Here is a 25,550-nt window from a genome sequence, read left to right as displayed (position 1 = left end):
AGAGAAAAAAAAAAGGAAAAAAAGGAAAAAACAAGCGATTTTTTTTTTTTTTTTTTTTGTCCTCAGGTGCCGGTCCCAGGCACCCGCTCACTGGTCCTGCTGCCCTGTCTCCCTAGCACCAGGGTCCCTGTCCTTTCAAGGCTTCCAAAAAGCACCCACCCACCGGTCCCGCAGGGAAGGAACGCTCAATATTCTTTGTCCTCAGGCACTGGTCCCACGCACCCGCTCACCAGTCCCGCCGCCCTGCCTCCCTAGCACCGGGGTCCCTGTCCCTTCAAGGCTTCCAAAAAGCACTCGGCAAAGAGAGAGAAAAAAAAGGGGAAAAACGCGCGATTTCTTCCGTCCTCAGGTGCTGGTCTCAGGCACCCACCCACCGGTCCCACAGGGAAAAATGCGGGATATTCTTTGTCCTCAGGTGCCGGTCCCAGGCACCCGCTCACCAGTCCCGCCGCCCTGCCTCCCTAGCACCGGGGTCCCTGTCCCTTTTAGGCTTCCAAAAAGCACTCGCAGAAAAGAGAAAAAAAAAAGGGGAAAAACGCGTGATTTCCTCTGTCCTCAAGTGCCGGTCTCAGGCACCCGCCCACCGGTCCTGCAGGGAAAAACGGGGGATATTCTTTGTCCTCTGGCGCCGGTCCCAGCCACCCGCTCACCAGTCCCGCCACCGTGCCTCCCTAGCACTGGGGTCCCCGTCCCTTCAAGGCTTCCAAAAAGCGCTCGCCAAAAAGAGAAAAAAAAAAAAAAGGGGAAAAACGCGCGACCTCCTCCGTCCTCAGGCACCGGTCTCAGGCACCCGCCCCCAGGTCTCGCAGGGAGAAACGCGGGATATTCTTTGTCCTCCGGCGCCGTTCCCAGGCACCTCCTCACCGGTCCCGCCACCCTGCCTCCCCAGCAACGGGGGCCCGTCCCTCTAAGGCTTCCAAAAAGCGCTCGCCAAAAAAAAAAAAAAAAAAAAAAAAAAACCGCTCAGGTTTCTCTCCACCCGCCGGGAGCCGGGGGGAGGGGCGCTCGGGTCCCGCCGGGCTGGGGCTTGTATCTTACCCCCTTCACAAGGCGCTGGGTTCTTGCAGGTGTGGATGTGGTCTGGATGTTGTCCTGTGTCCTGTGGTCTCTATTTTAGGAAGATTTTTCTTTGTTATATTTTCATAGCTCTATGTGTTTTTGGGAGGAGATTTCCACTGCTCTACTCACGCCGCCATCTTGGCCCCGCCCCCCTTTTTTTCACTTTTATACCATAGATTATCTAAAAAATGTTGGCAGTTATCTTCCTGGTATAGATTATTTGTTAATTTTACATTAATTTATTGGATTTTCTGTTTGACAAATAAAAAATAGTAGATACATGAAATCTATTGTTGCTAAAAAAAAGACTAGAGAAAGACAATAACTCCATTAAACACATCAATTAAAGTGGGTTAATAGTCACTATGTATTCCATATGAACTTAGGCTAGTCTCTGCCTGACTGAATTCTGAACTTTATATAAAGAAAGTTTAAGAGAAAACAGGCTCAACCTTTGCATGCAAAATAGCACTTGAGCTGAGACATGAAATCAAAGAAACTTGATAGGAGGAAATTTTATTTCCTAAAACCCTAATATGTATTTTTAATGTTTTGCTATGTATTTCACTGTTAATCGGACAGTACATTTGTTGTTTGAGCAAATGTAGCAATATGTGGTTGTGAGAGAATCCTTTAAGTTGGAAAGGGTACATGAATTGTATTAATGTCAAAGAATATCTTGATTTCAGGAAGCCCCTAAATCGGGTACTAGTTGCAGCTCTCACTGTTCAAGTTCCAGACAGGATTCTGAGAGCACAAGGCCAGAATCTGAAACAGAAGATGTATTATGGGAAGACTTGTTACACTGTGCAGAATGCCGATCTTCTTGTACCAGTGAGACAGATGTGGAAAATCCTCAGATTAATCCATGTATGAAAAAAGAATATAGAGACGACCCTTTTCATCAGGTTGGTTTACAGTGCTGGATTATGTGGGGCTATCAGTCTAGCTCCTTTGACTTAATGTACAGATTTTACAGAGGTGAAGAAAAGGCCTTCCTTCAATCAAAATCATACTTCTATAATTTTTTTTCTTTTATGTGAGCTGTGATCTGGCTTCACTGGAACATAAAAAGCTCAATATTCACATTATGATGACCTTGCAAACATGCTCCTGAGAAGCTGGTAAATGGAGTTTTATAAGTCAGTTTGTATTTTAGACTCATTAGTCATTTTCTCACTCATTATGCTTCATGATCAGATTCATCTACACCAGTGGGCTTGAATGCACCTATGAGACTATAATTCACAAATTTATATCTCATGAATATCAAATGTGTATATCCAAGTGCTTATTGTAATGCTATCCAACAGAAATACGAGTCATGTATGTAATTTAAAATTTTCTGGTAGCCTCATTAAAAACATTTAAAAAGGACCAATTAATTTTACTATGTTTTATTTAACCCAATATAGTCAAAATCTTATCATATAACTAAATGGAAAATATTAATGACATATTTGATTTTTTTCTATACTAAGTTTTCAAAATCTGTTGTAAACACTTAGAGCACATCTCATTTGGACTCACTACATTTCAAATGCTCAATAAACACACGTGAGTTCTGTATCAATATTGGACAGTACAGGTCTATAGGATATCCTCATTTGAATGTTTCAGCAGTACCTCAAATTTAAACAAACACCCCATCTTTTCTCCTAAATATGTATTTGTTATGGCACTCCAAATCTTGGTGAATGATATCTCCATTCATGGGTATATCATCCAGAAACCTGGTAGTTATATAAAATTTCTCTTAGCTAATTCCTCATCAAATCTTCGTAATAAAGCCAATGAGCAAACTCTTAGAAAACTAGAGATAGAGAGGAATTTCGTTCATGGGATAAAGGGTAACTACCAACCTTTTAAAAAACTATTGTATTTAATGATGAAATTCTAGGAGCATTTCTATAAAGGGCAAGATCAAGACAGAGATACCCATTATCATTGCTTTTTCTATCAAAATCCTCACCAGCATGTTTGTGTGTTTGTCTGACTCTGGTTTTGGTTGAACTTGAACTGATAAATAAAGTCCACTTTAAAGAAAAAATGTCAAAACAGTTTTGAAGAACAACAGGGGACTTTACTGGTATAAGAATTTAAAGGTATAGTAATTAAGATAGTATGGTATAGATGTATGCTATTGACTGAATCTTGTGCCTCACCACCCCCATAATTCATATGTTGAAACCTAACCCCCAGTGTGATAGTATCTGGAAATGGGTCATTTGGAAGGTAATCAGGGCATGAAAGTAGAGCCCTCATAAACAGAATTAATGCCCTTGTAGACGAGTTCCCTAAGAGCTACCTTGCTCCTTCTACCGTGTGAAGTAACAAGAAAAAGGGCATTTTATGAACCAGAAAGCGGGTCTCACCAGACACTGAACCTGCTCCCACCTTGATCTTGGAGTTCCCAGCCTCCAGAACTGTGAAAAATAAATTTTGTTGTTCCTAAGCCATCCAGTCCATGCTATTTTGTTACAGCAGCACAAACAGACTAAAATAGTGTATAAACAAGTAGACCAAAGGTACAGAATAGAAAACCAAGAAAGGGATACATGCTTTTATGTGACAATATATGACATAAATGGCATTAGCAAATCACTGGGAAATGGATGGACTGTTCAGTATTTGGTTGTGGGTCAAGTGATTATCCACAGACAAAAATTTATTTAAATAAAGATCTTAAATGTAGAGAAGCAAAACTTTAAAATACTCAGAAGAAAATAGAGAAGAAAAGTCTTTGCTATTTTAGATAAGAAACAAAATTTTTGAAGGTGTAAAAAGCATAAACGAATGACACAAATGAAGGATTGATAAAATTGAATATCTTAAAATTTTAAATTTGGGGCTATAAATTATGTCAACAAGACAAGACAAGCCACAGGCTAGGAGAATATTTTTCCAACACATTAACTATCACAGGGTTACTATACAGAGCATGTAAAGAACCCCTACAGATGAATAAATAAAAGACAACTGACTTAGTTGAAAAAAGGAGAAAGGATGTTAACAGACAAGTCACTTAGATGACTTGTATGTAATAAGTAAAAATGGTCAGCCTTGCTAGCAATCAGGGAACTATAAATTCAAATAAAGAGATACCATTTCATATTGATTGGATGTCAAATATTTAAAAACCGATGAATTTCAGTAATAGGAAGAACGTGAAGAAAGAAGAACTCTTAATGCTGATGTTAATAAAAATCCATATAGCTACCTGGGGGAGAATTTGTCATTATATAGTAAAATTGAAGGTTTGCATTCCCTAGGACTCTTTTCATTTCACTCCAAGGAAACTTTAGAAAATGCACATAAGGAGACATACTAAAAATCTTAATTACATTGTCTGTGGTGGTGAAAAATTGAAAATAATATAAGAGCTAATGATAGAATTAATAAATCATGGCATATGATGAAACTATACAACAGTGAAATTGAATATTCACTGTTAAATTTCAGAACTCAGAGCTACTTATCTCAAAGGGAATAAATCGTGAATATAATTTTGAATAAAAAACAAGTAGAATTATACAACTTATATAAAATTTTTAGACATATGGGGCATATTACACATTGCTTATGGATAAAAGCATATGCAGTAGATACAAAAACATGCAAGGGAATGATAAACACCAAATTTTGAATAATCTGAGGAGGAAAAGAGAAAGATACAAAGGGAGTTTCAGTTTTTGCCTATATAATTTTTTATTAAAATATCTGGAGCAAATGTGGGGGTTAAAACATGAAAAAGCTGAGTGTTATTCTCTGATTGTGACTTGTTTCAATTTAAAAATGCATCCATTTGTTTTGGCTTCAGCTACAGGAAAAGCGTCAGAGGAAAGAAGCTTTTCCAGAGGTTGAGGAATGAGTATTAAGTACGGCCATGAAAATTTGTTAGTTAGATGAGGAAATACAGTTGAAGGAATGTTTTAGTCCCCACCTTCCAAGATGTGAGATATCCAAGTACATAATGTACATAGGAGAAAAAGTTGTTGAACGAGGTTTCTTAGGACTCTGGAGAAGCATAATTAGGAAGCTCTGCCTTAGGAAGAAGAACATATCGTCTGCTCTATTAGGAGTGGGGAAGAATGCAAATAAGAGCATGAGAGAGTTACTGCCTGCTGATCTCTAATTCTGTGAAGTGGAGGATGCCAGGTAGGTCAATTAACAATAAGAAATGAGATGACAGGATAGGGGGCTTGTGGATGGTGGTGAAGCCTTGAGGTTATCATTGTGAGAAATGGAGATAGTGGAGAGAGAGGATGTGTATGCATGTATTCAAGCCAATGAACACATTAAAAGAGTCACACTGCCACATGCTGAGGGTCCAGCTGGAATCTGACACCACAAATTTGTAGTTGCCCATTCCACACAGTTGTGTGATATTCTCTGGAATATAGTTATAATAATCAAAATAACAAACATTAATAGGTATTTACTATATGCCAGGCACCATGCAGAGTAATCTAGATGCATTATTTCATGTAATTATCACAACCTACAATGATGTAGTTTATTTTTTATTTTATAGAAGAGAAAACTGACACTCAGAAATGATGTACCCAATTATAATACAGTGTAAGTGCTCAGTGTAAGGAACAGGAGAGGGGAGAATTTGTTGTTTGGAAGAACAGATATGGTAAGAGACTCAACATGTTAGATTGAGAAGGAAATGAAACTAAGAAGAGACTGTTAGATTGAAGGATAGGTGTATTCAAGGAAACAAGTGCTTTAGAATTGGAGGTTAGAGAGACATGGTAGGATGAGAGAAGGTAGTTGAAGACTCATTTCAGAAGTAGAGACTCATTTCAGAATTCTGTGTGTTGACAAGGTCCAGGCTGTGTCCATGGGAGTAGCTGAAGGTCCCTGGAATTTAAGAAGTGAAAAAAATAATAAAAATTCATGAAAATAGAGTATTGGATGAGTTAGATGCATATTCATCTAAGTCACTGAGATAATAACTGGAACTGAGGTTTAGGAAAGTGCCTGTGAGCATTTCCCTAGCTCACACTGTAAGTGGCATAGACGCAGGGACCGTGGGTTCTTTTGCTCATTGTTGTATCACGGAGTATGGTATACAGTAAATGCTTAATAAATGTTATTTGAGTGAATAAATGAAATTAATATTTTCTCAAAACATGCCAATTAGGCCTTTCTTAAATGATTTAAAAAATTGATTTTAATGAATTGTTTTAAATCACAGCTCTGCCCCTTTTTTGATAAGGTAAACTTTTTAAAGTGCTCTCTATCTAATTATAGTGCCCTATGCTTCTGCTGACTTTGCTTTTGGATTAAAGACTTGATTTTACACACATTTCTCATTCTCAGGCTTCTAAAAAATAAGGTCATGTTTTCAGTTTTACTAGTAGCTTTGGAACAGAAGTTAGCTCCTTCAATGAACATCTACCGGCTTTTTTCCTATTTGACTATGTCTTTATTAAGTTTGGATGACCTTATTTTGCCTACCATAAAAACTGAAAAATCCCTGATGAAGAACACTGAGCATGTGAATCAGTATGTTCTAGCCAGTATATTGTTTTATTTTCCTTGTAAATAGCAACTGAAACATTTCTGCAATAGAAGTTTTTTCCTCTAGTCATGACTGATTATATGATAAAATATAAGGCCATATTCAAGTAAAATTCATTTTTCAGTAAGTAAAGCCACATTTTAATGGCTACCATCCTACCATGCCACCATTTAAGTGTTAAGGTTTTCAGGCAGTTTTGAATGAGCAAGGAGGAAAGCAGTTGAGATTTTTGAATGAGCATTAAAGAACAATCATTAAAAGAGTTCCAAATTTTAGTTTGAAAAACATATTAAAAGAACCTATGTAATAAAATTATAAATGAGATTATTTGCTCTGAAGTTGTCCCTGAGCTTTTTAAAAAAAGTGTTGCCTGCAACTCTGGTATCAATATACTGTAAGCAGTTCGTGTTTCAACAAGACTTTCAGAATGCATTTCACACACACACACAGGTACAGGGTTTTTTTAATTAACTTTTTTAATTCACCAACTTCTAGTTGCACTCTTCTCTCTTGCCATTTGGCTTTTTAGAAATAGAAAAATGATATGAATGCTAGTTAGAGAAACTGAGAGAGTAGCTGGGAAAATGAGTACTTTTGGAAAGTAGAGTGAAGAACTTCCATTCTTCTTATACTTGTTTCTAGCTATTTAGTTCCATTATGTTTCATAATTATTAAATCTCCAAGGAAAGTTTGATACATATTTTGGTGCAAATTATTTCTGCTCCAAACTAGAATATTTTATTTGGAGATAAATAATGAAACATCATTTGAGGAATTAAGTGGATAGTTAATAACTAGTATCTCATACTTCTTAGGGCTCTCCAGTAGGGAAATATATACTAGGAAGGTTAATGTATATTAAAATACTATTTCTTTGGAAAAGACACATTTTTTGAGGAAACCTCTTCATAGCCAAATGAAAAAGAGCTCTGCCAATAGCATGACTTGGCATTATGGTTTGCCTATGATTAATTATTCATCAGATTTTATTCTGTTTAGAGTAAACATGGCATATGTAGTTTTACATAAAATTAATGTGTCAGGTCATATAAAGAAAATTAATGTATTAGGTCAGAATAATAAGTCCCATATCTTGTTACATATTATTGAATTATTATTTTATACCTTTAATTGAAATAAATTAATGCAACTTTGCTCCCTCAGAGGAAAATACTATATTCTATAAGTTTACAGAAACATATCTTTACCATATTTTAATCACATTTTTGTCCTCCAAAGAATAAATATAACTAGAGGAGATTCTTCTACAGTGAAGTAGGTGAAGGGGATAAAGAGGCACAAAATCTCAGTCATAATATGAATTAGTCACAAAGATAAAAGTACAGCATAGAGAATATGATTAATGGTTCTGTAACATCTTTGTTGAAAGATAGTAACTATACTAGTTGGGGTGAGGACTTAATTTTTAAAAAGTTACTTTAATGCAAGATGTTGTAAAAATAAGTTAGAAATACTGTGATGTGAACAAATTCATCCTATTCTGAGTGTAATCTTTCAGTGTTATTTTTGTCAATATCTAATAATGTAGAGATTCATGTTGCATTGATTTTGTTGCTGTGTTTTAACTATCCTATTTTGAAGTTTTATTCCTTTAATTATAGATCAAAAACAAACAATCCCAAAGTTAAGCATATGTTCCTTTGTAGTAAAGCTTTTGATTTGTATTTTTACCTTTCACTATTCTGTAAAACATTGAGAGATACTTGATTCTACTTGTACTCACTTCTAGTTTGATGTGCTTCATCAACTAGTGTTGGCTCTGAGGAAAAAAAACGTTAAATCGATCCTTTGGAGAAAATGCTAGATTAAAATATCAGAAAAGTAACTAAATCAAATAATAAGGGTAGATGTGTAAGGGAATCTCATGATGAGATTGTTTGACTCTTTAGTGTTTGAAAGAGGCTCAAATCTCAGCTGTCTTCTTTTGAATTGAATGATAAGTTGGACAATCATTAATATGAACAATTTGATAGCCATTTGTCTTTCAACACTACTATATTAGTAGCTGTGTAGGCAAATTGACAACTAAATGCTTTTGCTGACACATTTTAGAGTATTTTTTGGACAATAAGTTGCCTAACGTCTGTTACAGAAAGTTCTTATACATTTTTATAACTTTATAATTTCGAATGCTGTCTGTTCAGTGTGTATGCTAATTTAAGATAGAATGTTAGTGTCATTGAAATTGGGTGTATAAATACAGAATATACATATGTTCTGCTTACAAAATCTGATAAATGCATTCACCAATTTCTATTTCTTAATGTAGTTAAAATTATGTGTGTGTGGGCAAAATGGGTGAAAGGGATCAAGAAGTACACACTTCCAGTTATAAAATAAATGAGTCAGGGGGATGTAATGTACAGCATGGGAAATATAGACAATCATATCCTAATAACTTTGTGTGGTGACACATGGTAGCCAGACTTACTATGGTTATCATTTTGTAATTTATTTAACTGTTGAATCACTATGTTGTACATCTGAAACAAATATAATATTCTATGTAAATTATACTTAAATAAAAAGTGTGTGTATATACACACGTGTGTTTTATATATGAAATATGATAAGTATATTCACTGATTTCTATTTACTTTTTACAGAGTCATTTGCCTTGGCTCCATAGTTCCCACCCAGGATTAGAAAAAATAAGTGCTATAGTATGGGAAGGCAATGACTGTAAGAAAGCAGACATGTCTGTACTTGAAATCAGTGGAATGATAATGAACAGAGTGAGTTTTTGAATTTTATTCTTTTAATTAAGGCTAAGGTTATAAATATATTAATATTAAATAATTGTTATTGTAATTATGAAATGTTATATTTATAATCTACTCACCTCATTTCTTCAACATGGAAAAAAATGTTATTTGTATTTGGCTTTGTCTGTGCTTTACAGTGATTTGTCACCAAACCACTCTCATCTTTTAGTGTTTTCATTCTTCTGATCAAGAATAGATGACAGAATCTAAAATTTTCTTCTTTTATATAATTATTTCATTTGCTTTCAATGGATCAAATTGAGGAGCTGCAGGATATATAAAAATGTATTGATGGAGACTTATTTTTCTCTGTCATCCCTCCTGTTTCATTCATGTATTAGGACCCAAAATAGTAAAACAATTCAAACTGGAAAATTTGTGGAAGTAATGCAGCTAGTGGTGAAAGTCTTCAGTAGTTTGAAGAAGTAGAATACAAACACTATGAATTATAATTTGAGTTCCTGTTGAATTGTTTCTTTTACCGAATCATTACAACTTTTGAAATTTTACCTGATTCCTCTGGACAACTAGGCATAATTTAACTTGAAACTCCAAATATTTTGTGTGTTGTTAATACTAGAACTGTTGTGCATACTTATATAGGACAAGAATTACAATAACTGGTCTAGGAATTTATCTACTTTCTATTGCAATCTCAGGTAAGCATTGAAAAGTTATCAACAAGGAATCTCTAAACACTTGGATCCAGGTGGTTCTCTGTATTTTAGCTATCTATGAGCTAGCAGTTATTTAATAATATATAATTTGATGATAAAAAGTTAAGTAGATGATACTTAAGATCCTTTCCAGTTCTATCAATCTTATACTTTCCTATTATTTAATTTCAATTTCCCTTTTCTTCTCTATTCTTTAATTCTCCCCCATGTAACATACTCTTTTAAAAGGTTCTAGAGTTTAAGGAGCTATCCAGTTGTGTGTTGAGCATTTTGAAGAAAAGCATAAATTATAAATGTATCCAATAAGTATAATTCTAGACTTTTTCTTTAATGAACTGAATTTAAATGGATATGAGATCTCACTTTTTGTAATATTGCAGAATTTATGAATATTTCTTGCTTTCAGAAAGATGAGGTACATAGAATTTTTTTTTCCCAAGAGTTGGGTAACACCAAAATAATTAATCCTTTTGCATCTACTTAGTAAATCAGAGATACGATAATGAACTGTTTTTAAAAGCTGAAGAAATAATGACTTGCATTTTACATGGAATAGGCTGTCAAACAGTAAATTTGAATTTCATTATTCATGTATTAAAACTAGTGTATTTTAACATAATGATTTCACATTCATTGATGTATTTTAACAAAATGATTAAGGGCATTTATTTTATAAATAATGCTTAATAGAAATTTATTTCACTGGAGATAAAATCTGTGTAAGTTTTTTCTCTTTTTTCCTCTCTCTCCGTAAAGGTAAACAGCCATATACCAGGGATAGGATACCAGATTTTTGGAAATGCAATCTCTCTAATCCTGGGTTTAACTCCATTTGTTTTCCGACTCTCCCAAGCTACAGACTTGGAACAACTCACAGCACATCCTGCTCAAGAACTTTATGTCATCGCATTCGGTTCTAATGAGGATATCATAGTTCTTTCTATGGTTATAATAAGTTTTGTGGTTCGTGTGTCTCTTGTGTGGATTTTCTTTTTTTTGCTTTGTGTAGCAGAAAGAACTTATAAACAGGTGAGTATTATAAAGACTTCTGAATAGAGAATATTTTATCTTTTTCATAATATTCAGAGTGTATTATTTTAGTATTTCATTAAGTCATTTTGAGCTGCCAATTTATTTTCCTGTTTTGTTTTTGTACTACTTAACCAATTGAAACCATAGCAATTCATATTTTATTGATTTTTGTTTTTCTGTTATAATCTTAAAAGTTAATGTTTTTCTTAATCTTTTTAGCGACTACTTTTTGCAAAACTCTTTGGACATTTAACCTCAGCAAGGAGAGCTCGAAAATCTGAGGTTCCTCATTTCCGGTTGAAGAAAGTACAGAATATAAAAATGTGGCTCTCTCTCCGGTCCTATCTTAAGGTAGAATGGTAGTGATAAAAGTACATTTAACGTGCTGGCTCTCTCTCAGAGTTCCAGTTGCTCTGTCAGCATGTATGTATGTCAAGATCTATGTATAGTCACATATGCACCCACATGGTGCTTTGTGACCATACTTAGTGTTCTTTTCAATCCATATGCAGAAATCCAAAGTAAATGTTTAACTGGTTCTTTACAGTGAAACACCTGAAGTCTAAAAGGCTAAATGCATTTTAGGTAGGTGATTCAAGATCAGATCGTCCTAAATTTATCCTTGCTCATAAATCTCACCAACTTCCACTCATTCAAAAGCTAGATTAAAGATTTTGTTTCTACTTAGAATGGTTATCACAAGCCAGCAGAGGGAGCCCACTGCTTAATAAAGAATTTAAAAAAAATAGGTAATCAATGAGTAGCTTCATTGAAGTGGCCTATTACTATTTAAAAATAATAGCTTGCAATTCTAAGCCGTTCTGTTCATGCCATTCTTTTCCTTTAATCTTTTTAAATAACTTTACTAATAATGGAAGCAAGATACAAACTCAGGAGGGAAATGGGCAACATCTGATTTCGTTTTAGAAAACATTTCCTTTTCTGAGGATTATTTCTTGGTTCCATTAAGTAGAAGTCGATTTCATTACATATGGAGTAATCATGTCTTCAAAGACGAAATATCTTCTGACATGCCTAGCTCTTTAATGCCTTTTTTAAATAGCCATGAAAAAAGTGAAAAATACTTTGCACTATTTGTCCACCCTCCTATTTAAAAAATTCATTCTTCTGTTTATTTAATTTGTTAATTTCAACTAACTTAGTCTCCACTGGAAAATGCTGCAAATTTGTATAGGTTATTTTTCCTCACTGCGATATCTCTGTTGTATGGGGGATGAAATTATCTTTGCTTCATGGCTTACTGAGAAGCCACTAAAAATATCCTTCATCATCAACCCTAAATAGGTATTACATTCTTTTGTATGTTGAGGTGAAAGCCCCTACTCTTAGGGGCCTGCACTTCACTGAGGGAAACATGGAACCCCAGACCTATGAATTATTCTTGGTATTTACTTCCTTCTCTTGCATTCCCAACATGAAGTTTATCATCATTCTCACCCTTTCTGTTTCCAGAATATATCTTGAACCCATTTACTTCTTTGTTTCCATTTCCATCACCCTAATTGAAACCATCAATCATTTTCTGTTTTGGGCTACTGCAGTTTCCTCTTCACTTGCCTCCCAGCATTTATATATCCTTTTCCCAGTACTTTCTTCATTTGACCACCAGAGATCTTTCACCTATACTTTTTTTTCTTTTTTTTATTATTGAAGTATAGCTGATATTGGCCTTAGGTATACAACACAGTGGTTCAGCAGTTGTACACATTATTAAATCCTCACCCCCAACTAGTGCAGTTACTGTCTGTCAATATGTAGATTTGTTTATGTAGTTCTTAAAATGTTTCTGAGAATCTCCATTGCTCCTAGGATAAAAAACAAAATCTTAACAGGGTTTATGCTGCCCATCGTGACCTGCCTGTCTCTTGTCTCATTTTGAAACACTTTACCATATCCTGACATTCCACCCACACCAAACTGATTCTTTGAAAGCACCATGATCTTTCCTGTTTATGCTAATGCACATTCTCTTCCTTCTGCTGAAAAAGTGCCATGTGCCATCATGCCCCTACACCATAGTTTGGTGTAAATATCATTTCCTTAGGGAGATCTTCCCAGGCTCACACAATCTTGTATTTGGGAGTTAGGAGTGTGGACCTGAGAAAATATCCCTAAGGAAGTGATATTTACACCAAACTCCCTGCCAGTGTTCTCAAAGCAGCCTATACCTTTTCTCCATCACACTTGTCACAACTTATCACATATATCTGTGATTATGAGCTTGATGTCTGACTCCCTAATAGTTCCCTGCTCCCTACTAGAAGGGACCATGTCTGTTTTGTTCTCTGCTGTATTTCCAGCTCCTAGCAGTGCTCAAGAAACATTTGTTGAGTAAATGGTTAGTGTTTGACAACGTGAAATATTTGTAAGTTATGCTAAGAATCTATATTATATATTCACCATTTCCATTGTATTGTAAATCGTCAAGAATAAGTAATAGCACTTTATAATTAAATTTCATGTGATAGATTATGTTCAGCACTGTAAGCTATGATCAACCTGTAGTGATGGATCAGCATCTTAATTAGAAAGCATGAAATTAGCTGCTAATTAGTAAATGTATTTAAAAGTATTTTCCCTTTCTGTCCCCAGCGTCGAGGTCCTCAGCGATCAGTTGATGTAATAGTTTCGTCTGCTTTCTTGTTGACTATCTCTGTTGTATTTATCTGTTGTGCCCAGGTGAGTTAACTTCTGTATAGAAATTAGATAATTGGAACTATAAATATTCATCTCCAGAGGCTTTCTGATGATAAACTAATACTATATGTAAGTCTAGTTACACAAATTTTGAAATTGATTTTTTGCAATTTTTTTTTCAGTATAGTAAATAAATGCATCTTATGTCATCTCTTATGTCATGAATAGTGGCTGGCATATTCTCAGATGTTCATTAATTGAACATACAGTAATTAGTTTCTGCTAATAATTCACCTGGTTATACTTATTCTCCAAAACAAACTCATGAGTGACTAGTGTTAGGAAATTGTTTCAGACTATTTTCTATGAATCTCTGCTTTATTCTCATTTAAAATTAATTCTTTTATATCTGAATTGTTACTGTGACTTGACTGCCTCATGCTCTGAAAAAGATTCTCACTGGTCAAGATGAGTCAGGTAGCACATTTTACTCAGGATATACATCTTATATAGAAGCTACTCACAAGACCTATTCCTAGCATAGTCAATTCAAGCAGTTAGAGTACATACATATACAACAACCTTCTGATGCAATGTTTATGAGGAGTTTTAGAATATCTTATAAACAAGTTATATGGAAGAGTATATCAGAATATATTCTATGCTATAAAACTTAAACTTCCATTTTAAGTAATATGACATACTATATTACCTAAAAGTTATTCTGCTTTAAGACACCATACAATGTTTGGAAAAAAACTCAGCTTTTTAATATATATATAAAAGCTGAGTTTTTAAGCAGCTTTATTTAAAAAGCAGAGTGATTAAGTATAATTAGCATATAATTAAGACTAAGTATAATGGCAGCCCTAGGATACAGAGGTGTGGTGCATTGTCAATCTTAGTACCCCAGGACTTTATGCCCACGTGAGGACCAAAGATGAAGCCTCGACCTGCATACCTCCTCACATGTGCTTGCAGTGTAAGGCCAGAGCCTTCAAAGGCCTACAGTTTCAGTGAAAAGGTGAAATAAGAAAAACAGTCTGCCTACCAACACAGGAAGATAATAAAGCTTATCCTACTCTGCCTGGACTTTGGCACGAAATGGGGGAAAAGTCTCTCCTAAGAATATATAACTGTAGGTTTGTCCTTCTTATAGGTTCAGGATTCAAATGTACATTGCAGATCTTGTTCTGAAACTCCTGTGTCAAGAAGTTAATATAAAAAGTGATCCTAGGCTCCAGATACCTGGCAAAACAAAACCAAGACTGTTTTGGGGGATGTGACTTCCATTTAGGCCTCACAGGATTTGCACAGATAAAGCCCCTTCAGGTTTCAGAACATGTAAAGAAATAACCCAGCATGAGTGAATTAACAGATCAACAAAACGGCAGGATTACATTTCCAGTTAGTTCAGATAACAGAGTGATCAGATAGAAACTATAAGAACAGCATGTTTAAAATGATTAAAGACATAGAAAACACTGTGAAAAAAGAACAGATTTGAAAAACAGCACTTAAGAGAAATGAAAAATATAGTCTTTGACATAAAAAACATAACAGAATAAATTACAGATTAAAGACAGCTAAAAATAGTGAACTGAGACATAGAAGAAATTACCCAGACTATAAGACAGAGATGGACATATGAAAAGTAGATTGAGCTAGATGGGTGTCCAACATATATCTAATAGGAGTTCCAAGCAGAAGAGGGAGAGCAGTATCTGAAGAGATAATGACAGTGTTTTTCTGAATTGGTGAAAGACAATTTTCAGATTTAGGAAGCACAACAAGAAAAAGAAACAGCAATAAAAATCAATCCTTTGTAGAGAAACTACAGAATATTAAAAACTAATCTTATAAGCAACCAAAAGGAAAGACTGATTTCTTTACTCACAATTCCTTATTGTATCTCAGTCTTTTCTTTAGGGTTTAATTTCTATGTTCCTGAAGTACATCCTGTAGTAGTTCTATCTCTTATAAGCATAAAATCTATATATTGCTATTAACAGGAGACACAAAGACCATAATAACATTGAAAGGTTTTCAATGTTAAACAATAAAAAAAAAGATCTTGTAGGCAAATAGTAGCCAAGAGAAAGCTGGTGAACTCAACATTATATCAGAAGAAAGAGGTCGCAGTCTAAGAAGCCTTAATGGGGATGAAGAGAAGCCTGAAAAAAAAAAAATCATCCAGAAGATCTAACAATTCCAAACTTGAATGCATGTGCCATATAATTTAAAATACATTTCTACAAAGCCTAAATTAATAGCACTTACAGTGAGAAATCAACAAAATACCATGATGGGAGGTTTCAACACATTTCTTTCAGTAACTGATTAAGCAGACAAAAAAATAGAATGAAGATATGTATATAAACAAGATAGTTAAAATTTTGCTCTAAAATTATAGAATACATTCTTTTCAGTCTCAAGGACAATTTATAAAATTTTCTATATACTAGACTGTAAAGTAATTCTCAACTGAAACTGTACGGGCCACTTGATCTAGCAGTAATGCAGTTCAAATAGAAAATAATGACTGCAATAAAAAAAACTCATACATTTGGAAATTTTAAAACAAATAACAAATGTTTAAAAAAGAAAAAGCACAGCCTTCAACTGTAAACTGCTGGCACAATTGAGAATTGTTTTAAAGAATACTAATGTAAGTTACCTTATGTCATTAACGTTGAAAGCTTAGGTGGATAATTTTGTACAAACGCATAATTTATTAAAACTGACCCAAAAAGTAATTGGAAACCTCAGTAGAACTGTAACTACAAAGCAGTATTGATTTGGTAGTTTAAAAATGTGCCACCTACAAAAATTCTCTAGACCCATGTGGTTTTACATGATGAATTTTGCCAAATATTCAAATAAGGAAGTAATTCTAATCTTCCACAGATGACCCAGAGAATAGAAAAAGAGAGAATTTATAAAATAACTCATTTTATGCAGCTAATATAACCTTGATACCAATACTAGAGAGATGGTATGAAAAGGGGAAACTATGACCAAATTTCTTAGATGCAAAATACTAGAAAGATGAATATAACAGTAAATATGCCATGACCAAGATGGTTTATCCTTGAAATGCAAAGATTTTCAAATTTGGAAAACCCATTAATCTAGTTTGAGCTCCTTTAGGTGATTAAGAAAGGGAAAACATCTGATCATGTCAGTGGATGCAGAAAATATAAACTGGTAGATTTCAGTGGAGATTCATAACACAATGATTGAAAAGTAGTCCTTAATCTGATAAAGTATACCTTTCGAAAATAGAGTAAACATTATAGATATGATATTTACATTAGACGTATTAACGTTAAAATCAGGAATGAGACATTCACTCCCTCTGCTACTTCTAGTCAGCATTTGCATGCAGGGTACTAACCAGCGAAGACAGGAAAAAGAAAGAAATAGCATAGAGACTGGAAAGGAAAAAACAAAATCAAGACTTACATGATTGTCTATGTAGAACATCCAAGTGACTTTATAGAGAAATTATTTAAAATGTACGTTTTTTAGAAGATCAAGATCAACAAAAATGGATATAACATCAACATAAAAAAATCAGTTTTGTTTATAAGCCAGAGATCAGCCCATTTCCTCTCTAGAGGGCTAACTGTAAACACTTTAGACTTTTGCTGGACACATGGAGTCTCTCATATATTCTCCTTTTCCACCCGTCCTTCAAAATTTTAAGTACTACAGAAGACACTATAAAGGACGGAAGAATCTGGGAAGAGATACTGGCAAAATACTAAGTATTATTGTTACTTGGAATATATAAGTAACTTCTACAAATCAATAAGGATAACAACCTAACAGAAAGAAAGTGGTTATAAAACATAAAAACGTAACTTACAGAAGAGCAAACCCAGTAACCAATAACCATATGAAACATATTCATCCACCCTAAGTAAGCAGAAAAAGTAAAATTAGAACAATAAGAGAACAATTTACATTCATGAGATTGGCAAGTATTAAGCAGTTGGGTAATTCCACGTGTGGACATAAAGGAGGGCAAAAGAGAACTCTGATACACAGCTGAGCGTATAACTGGTACAACTTATAAGGAGAAATTTGTAAGATCTAATAAGGTTGAATATATGAATATCCAAGAACCCAGCAATTTTATCATGGATATTAACTCCTAGAGAAAGTCTTACATGTGTGCCAAAGGAGACACATAAAAAATGTTTATTGCAGCATTGTTTGCAATAAGGAAAATTGGCAGCAAAATTAACGTTAATTGGTAGAGTTGGCCAATACATTGTGGTCAGTTCTTTTCTTGTAATACCTTATAGAGTTGAGTGAATTTAGCACTTAATTTATCAACATGGATAAATCTTGAAAACAGAGTTCAGTTGGAATAAAAAGCATGTTGAAGAATGATGTGGACAATGTGATAACATTTATGTGAATTATAAAATAACATTGTCTAAGAATATATATATATATATATAGCTAAACTATAAAAACTGCATGGAAAAGATAGACATTACCCTTACAGAGGGAGTGGGGAAGAAGGGGAATGATGGTCAAAGAAAAGTTGAAAGGGGCTTCAACTGAATCTTTAATATTTTATTTTCAAAAATGTAAAGAAATACTGCAAAATATTAAGATCGGACAAAAGTGGGTAGAGGCCCCATGGATTTTGATTATATTACACTCTTTTATGTGTTGAAGTATTTCATAATAAATGTGGAATGTTTTAAAAATGCAATGCTACATTCATGATCGATCTGTATGAGGTAAAATGTTATTTTAATTTTAAAAAACTTGTTTAAATCACATTGCCACTTCATATTGTCTTTTTCATATACTTAGTTACTTCATGTACATGAGATCTTCCTTGATTGTCACTACAATTGGGAGCTGGTAATCTGGTGCATCTCGTTAACACTTTTTCTCCTGAGATTTGTTACTCTTGGATCAGAAACAAGTAAAAAATATAGCAATACCTCAATATTACTTACTGAACAGGTGAGATTTGCATGTTTATCATGTTATGAATTAATGTCTATAATCTACATATTAAACTAAAATGTTTTTGTTCAAGCTTTTCAGGGATCTGTGTTACTAGATTAACACCTTTTGTGTTAAAAAGCAAAACTTGAAATTTGATAGGATACAGGCCTTCAATGTTCCTGCCTTAATGCAGATTTCAGATCTAATCTGCCATTTTTATGTCCCATTTTTATTTGACAAGGAAATACCATTTATAGAAATGATGGATTTGAAACCATTAGTGTATATGTTGCTTTGCAGTATAGTAGAGCCATATTTGAATAAGTATGGATTCTTATTCAATAGAAAGGACAAAGCATAATAATTTTGATGGTCATCTCAGTTTTGTATGAAGTTGTTTAATATTTTCTTTACCATTTCATAGGAATTATTCAAAGAAACTTATTGCCAGTAAACTTGTTGAGTATTTTTGTCAGGGAGAGTTTGATTTAAAAAAAATGGTAACCCTGTCAAATGAGTACAGTTAAAAGCAAAGTTAAACACAAACCGATTGACATACTGTAGTTATTATTTATTCTTTAGGTTAATTTGGTTCTGGGACTAAAGTGTTTCACTGTTAAATAATGACATCCAGTTTTCCTTTCTTATTTCAGCTTTTAATTACATTTGAAAAATTTAAATAACAGTTCTTTCTTCTTATAAAATAATTTTATTGTAGGAAATTTGGAATATACAATAAAGTATGAAAAATAATATCACCTATAATCTCAATAACCAGAGAACTACCATTAATATTTTAGTGACTACCTTTCAATTCCTTTTAAAAATGAGTATTTGTTACCATTTTAGGTATTTTAAATTGTTTACTTTTTTTTTAATAAAAGATAAACCTCTACTTGAAAATGGAAAAGAAACCTAACAAAAAAGAGGAACTGACACTAGTGAATAATGTTTTGAAACTGGCTACTAAACTGCTAAAGGTAAAAATAAAATTGAAGATGGATATAATGTAGGATATGCTCTTCTGACCTTATATGTTAGTCTGTTTGTAGATCCTACCTTGTATTTGTCTTTCATGAATATCCATGTTGTTTCCAAATTATATTTGAACATTCACATAATTTACATTTTACTTCTCATTACAAAACTAGTCAAAGTAATCCAAATCATCTCATTTTGAAATTCCAAGACTTTTAATAATGTGTAGAGAATTGTAAAGGTTGCCAACTATGGAAATTTTTGCCCTCTTGAACATAAAATAGATTTTGAAAAAGGTTTGATGTTAATTGGAAGTTTTTTCATTTTATATTTCTCAGAGCAGTCTTCTGGTTGGCTTGAGTTATCTTAAAAAGTAGTAATTCATAATCATTATAATAAGTAGGTCCAACAATAAACATTTAAATTTTCAAATCAGTTTTGGTAATAATCAGTATATCTGATCTAAAAATAACTCTTCAGAGTTAATTGAATAAAATATTTTTGTAGTGTTTTGCAATGTTAGCGATGTTTTCCCTTATGAAAAGGACTATGTTTTTTTGTCTCAATTTTTCTAACAATTTTATATAATTCTAAGAGTTGTTTATAAGTGTTCAGACATGGTATGAAATTAACTAATTCTCAGTGTTATGGTTAATTCTTCAGTCAACTAGAAAGTATTAATGGGCTATAAAGTAAGGCTATGCCTACAGCCTAAGATTGTGCCTCACTGTATTAGACATTGAATGGGTTCAGAAGAGGTGGGTGGGTTTGATACATATATATTGAGTTTCTTCAGAGTGTAAGCACTGTGCTAGACACGAGGAGGTGATAAAGATGAGATTTATGAGCAGCTTCAATCGCTGAATAGAGAGAAATAACAGTGACTAAAATACAAAGCTCAACGGAATGATCCTTTTTGATCATGTGTAGCCTTCTAGTCTGAAACCTGGGACATAATAGAGATTGCTCCTTCTCTGTCACTCTTCACAGCCAAAAAATCCTCAGGCCCATTGATTGAACCTCTCAAATATCTTCCATTTCATCCCCTCTTCCCTGTTAATATTGCCCTAATTTGGACTCTCGTCCTTTCATCTTAGGCTTTTGATACATTAAACTCTTGAGACATTCCTGCTGCAGTCTCACTGCTCTCTAATCCGTCGTCCACATTGCTGACCCAGTGATCTTTCTCATATGTAAATTTAATACACTACTACTATAATTAAATTCCTTTAGTGTCAGTCTATCAGTACAATCTGCCTAAGGAGTGACTCTAAACTAAGTAGCCAGTTGTATCGATTCAAAGTACTTCTTCCCTTGCACTTCGGCTCTAACAATGCTGTGTAGTATTTAAAAGGTACCATGTGTTCATGTGTCTTGTGGAATACCTACTCTCCCCCACCCACTAAGGGTCAGGAGCTCCTTCCTCTGGCCCACTGCATTTTATACATACCTCTTTTATGGGACTCTCATAGTTGAATTGTTTATTTGCATGTCTGTTAGACTGTAAGGTCCTTCTGCATAGAACTGAATCTTAACTTTCCAGAGCCTAGTGCAGGGCCTAGTATATATAATAGAATTTTAAATATCTTAATTAGTCAGTTAATTAATCCATGTATTTCATAATCAGATGTCTTAAAGAGGAGTTTTTACGTATGTATTGCTATTGGCAGACATTTTGGCTAATTAAATTTCTAATTTAATTAATTTGGCTAATTAAATTCTTCTTCAAAAAGATAATTGTTCTCTTTCAGTTTCTACTCTTATATCTCAAACCTTGTAACTACCAGACCAATACTTTACTAGGCATTCATTTGGAACAGAAATTGGAGTTAGAAATTTCAGTTACAAAGTTCTTTAAAAGGAAGTCACTTTTTCCCAAGAAAAATCCTGAAAGTATATTTATTTATTTCAAGTTTAACCAAGTTTATCCATTCTTAATTTGTAAAAGTGTTTTTAAAAATCCTTGTTGTATATTGCCCTGAATTAGTTAACTGATAATGAGGGTTTTTTTTCTCTTTCCTACTAGGAATTGGACAGCCCGTTTAGATTATATGGGCTTACAATGAATCCACTGCTTTATAACATCACCCAGGTTGTCATCTTGTCAGCTGTTTCTGGTGTTATCAGTGACTTACTTGGATTTAATTTAAAGGTAAGAATTTGCAGATATTTTTTATTTTTTAGTACCCTATTAAATTTTTTTGACATTATTTTGCCCCAGCACTCTGTTGAGATCTCACATGCACTATGATGGAGTCATTTGGATAATATCGTATTCAATTTGGGAAAATAATTTCACATTTAATTTCAAAGAGTGATAAATATTCTTATTTATAATACTTGTTTATAGCAGTATTCATTACAAAAGGTCTTTTGTGTAGGATAAATGGAAGTATTTATTTTTACTTATATAATCTATATCTAATTTAGGTGATAAAAAAGAAAAAAGCTTTTTTCTTTTTTTGGCCAAAAGTTATATTATTTTTCTGTATAGCAATGCTTATAACTTCCAACATGCGCACAGCTATTAGTGAATAAGGTGTAGAATATTCATATTAAAGAACTAGTATATGTATATTGCTAGTTCCCACTGAAAGAAAGCAAGAGAAGTCTGATTTCACTTTGTTTGTTTAAGGTAAATTCTTGAAAATAAAAAAATGAAGTTTAAAATAGTCATACCTAGTACCTACACTTGTTTATGAATGTAACCTAGATAAAAAATAGTGTTATGTGATATAATTCATAAGTTGTGATATTAAAACTGACTAATGGTCATTTACTAAAATTTTTTTTTCACTAGCTGTGGAAGATTAAATCATGACAATTCAGAGAGAAGATGTAGCCTCTTTTCCAGAATAAGAGTACCAACTAAGCTGCCTGAAAGCAGTAACTGACTCTTTGCTTCAGGAGTCTCAGCTGGGAAATTGAAGTGTTTACATCAGACTGTGTTGTGCAATTCTTATATTTATTTTATTTGTTTGCTGTTTTTTACATTTATTTCAGTCTTTATATTTTATTTTTAGCATTGATATACTTAGTTGTTGAAAGGGTGATAAAACTGATATCCAGATACTTGAGATCCTGGTAATTGCTCATAAATAATTGACAAAGTAACAAATTGTGAGAATGGAAGCCATTGCTAAGTGCTGTTCTCCATCAATGCCGTGAACTTGCCTTACTTGAGGAAAACTCCTTTAACTTTGGAATATTGCATTGGACTCAGCTAAACACATAAAGTATCTTCTTCTGTAAATCAAGATCCAGTCAGGGTTTCTCTTGAATTATTTTGGAACAATGCCAGGATCCAAACTGATTAAGCTGCAGTTAAGCACCCTTCAGTATTAATTTAGATGGTATTACATAACACGTCAACAAGTGCTCTTTGATGATAAACTCTTAGTAGAGCAATAATTGTAAATGGTTACCATACTGTAAGATATTTTGATAAAAATTAACTAGTAATAATTGTATTTATTTGAAACACTGGGCTGTTTGCACAGCTCCAACTGTGCATGCTCAAAATGTGCACTTTTTAAAATTGTTACTTTTAATGCTTATCTTCATATGGGATATGTTATAGTGTACTAGGGCATGATATGGTATCCTTTTGAGTGAGGTATGTACTCATCTCACAAGTGAAGTGCCTATTGATATTACTAAAGTACATTATGTTTACTCAAGTAAATAGTTTTCTCCCCATGGTACACTATAGTGTATGTTCTTCATACCACACTCAAGTGAACAACTTAAGAATAAGGTTAAGAACCAATAAAATGTTCCTCTCTAATTGCTAGTTATAAAACTATATTCAAATTTTCAGAAAAGACAGCTTCAGTTTGCAAATTCTGTTCTCTCAACCTACTCTGGTTGATCCCTCTCCATCACCCCTTCCCCCCCCCCCCCCCCAGCTATATAAGGGCTATTTTAGATGCTTTTAACCTGGAAAGTTACCCTGCCTCCCCTCACAGATAACTTGCCAAGTGTCCAAATGAGAACTTATCATGCTGACTAGTTAGGTAAATAGGGCAAATATAATGGTATCTTACATTGGGCCTTGATTTTTAAGTTGTTATATTTGTACAATCAAGAATATTTTAGTAATTACATAAAACATGAAATTTTGCATTTTATTTTAAACTGGGCATCTAGTTTCTAAAACAAAGAATTTATTTGAAACAATCTAGAATTTTCTTGGTGCAAAATGTATCATGTTGAATATCCTCATATTTTTATCATGTTTTAGGGAATTTAAAATAATTAATTGTAAATGATTTGCTTGATTGGTGCAGTTCTAATCCCCAAATCATAATCTTAAGATCAGGAATGTGTAGAGAACAGAGCCATGTTATAATATCACTTGCTCTTACCATTCCTTTTGATCAGCCTCAATTCAGCCTCATTGTGTAGTATATTTTCTTTCTGTAGAAAAAAAGTGTTTGTTTTATTTGCCTATGTTCTGATATGTTTAATAATGACCAAAGTGCATTCTGTGTTTTTTCAAGGAATGTATTACTGGAGCTTTAAGAACATACTTATTTTCTCATGTGAAGAATTAGGCTTTGTCTGGTATGTTTTTTCTTCCTCTCTTGTCTAATGTCAAGGTTGTTTTTAGGGATTATATTTTATAAACTTTTTTCAAAATAAGGTACATACCTATACAGAACTTAACATTTTGCACAAATATATCAAATATATTTTGAGAAAAAAGTACAGCATGAGTTCTGTTAGGAATAAAGATGAACTTATTGTATGTCACACACACAAAAAAACTTATTTCAGAATGGAAATATTTTTGAGAAAAGTAGCTGAGTGTACTCACTTAGGAAAATGATTGTTTTGGATTGAAGTTCATTTCAACTTAGAGTTGGAAGTTGATTTATTGAGTACAGTATACCTCTCAACAATCTATGAATATGCTGAATTATGTCACTAATGTGGGCACCAGTTGAATGCTAAAAAGAAAAAATTACCATTTTAAGAAATTTCACAACATTAATGGAACTGTTTAAAAAGCAGAAAGATTGACATTGCTGCCTTTAAGAATACCATGAATGTAAGAAATTGTAACATCACATAACAGAAAAGGCAGTTCAAAGATAGAATTGTGGCACATGTTGTGTATTAACTGTTGTTTCTTTGCCACATGTGTTGTATTTGGAAGTTTGAACAGCGAGTTTAAAATAAAATATTCTATGATTGAGAAACTGGAGGTGTTTTTTTGAAATTTTCAAGTCATATATATTTGTATGGTAATTGTGTGTTTACTATAGCATAAACTGTAGCTATGTTAGATTTGGGGGGAGTAGAAATAAATTTTTTAAAACTTGCCAACATTTCAGATTTTTTTATGATTCTCAGAACATGAAAGAATAGTAATATATATATCGCCTTTCATCACCAAAATGACTTCATTAATGTTGCTTGTCTGTTTGTATTTAAATACAGAAAACTGGATATAGCCTGGAATATTAAAACTCATTGTCAGAAGGATAGTGGTGGTTTTAATCAGATGATTTTGTCTCATGAACTCAGAATGAGAGATCCTGGCCAACAATAAGATGCATAAGCATTCTAATATTTTTATTATGTAGTTAGTATAAGTGTTCGTAGGGCTTAAATTAATCAGGGACTATTAATTCAAGTGCACTTTAAAACTTAATTTAAGCTTAGAATTGGCGCTTTTAATGAATCTCCCTTCAGACTTCAAAATAGAGCAATATGACTGGTACCTCTTTAGTCTTATATCTCTTAGTACACTAATACACAACCTTTCTTCTGCCACACTTATACAAGGATACCACAGATAGTTACCAAGAGCACCGGCTTCCCCACCCAGCTTACTTCCTGGGG

General features: G+C 33.5%; 1 protein-coding gene across 4 annotated transcripts in view; it reads left to right on the top strand.

Moving 5' to 3' along the window:
* The window catches only part of PHTF2 (putative homeodomain transcription factor 2), a 183,955-nt gene extending 159,051 nt beyond the window's left edge, over window positions 1–24,904 (top strand). For 2 of the 4 annotated variants that reach the window (XM_073238946.1, XM_073238947.1), the window contains 9 exons: window positions 1,749–1,967; window positions 9,220–9,348; window positions 10,812–11,084; window positions 11,307–11,438; window positions 13,701–13,787; window positions 18,582–18,737; window positions 19,607–19,702; window positions 21,727–21,852; window positions 22,501–24,904. In XM_073238946.1, the coding sequence (XP_073095047.1) occupies window positions 1,749–1,967; window positions 9,220–9,348; window positions 10,812–11,084; window positions 11,307–11,438; window positions 13,701–13,787; window positions 18,582–18,737; window positions 19,607–19,702; window positions 21,727–21,852; window positions 22,501–22,521 (1,239 nt within the window). In that variant the 3' untranslated portion in view covers window positions 22,522–24,904. Of the gene's footprint in view, window positions 1–1,748; window positions 1,968–9,219; window positions 9,349–10,811; window positions 11,085–11,306; window positions 11,439–13,700; window positions 13,788–18,581; window positions 18,738–19,606; window positions 19,703–21,726; window positions 21,853–22,500 lie in introns of those variants that run through there. The other 2 variants (XM_073238948.1, XM_073238949.1) reach the window with 2 other exon arrangements.
* Window positions 24,905–25,550: the final 646 nt, after the last annotated feature.

The sequence above is a fragment of the Manis javanica genome, chromosome 6, assembly GCF_040802235.1.
Source record: "Manis javanica isolate MJ-LG chromosome 6, MJ_LKY, whole genome shotgun sequence".
Taxonomy (NCBI): domain Eukaryota; kingdom Metazoa; phylum Chordata; class Mammalia; order Pholidota; family Manidae; genus Manis; species Manis javanica.
Note: the sequence above shows the minus strand (reverse complement) of the source record. Positions and strands in the feature narration are given on the sequence as shown.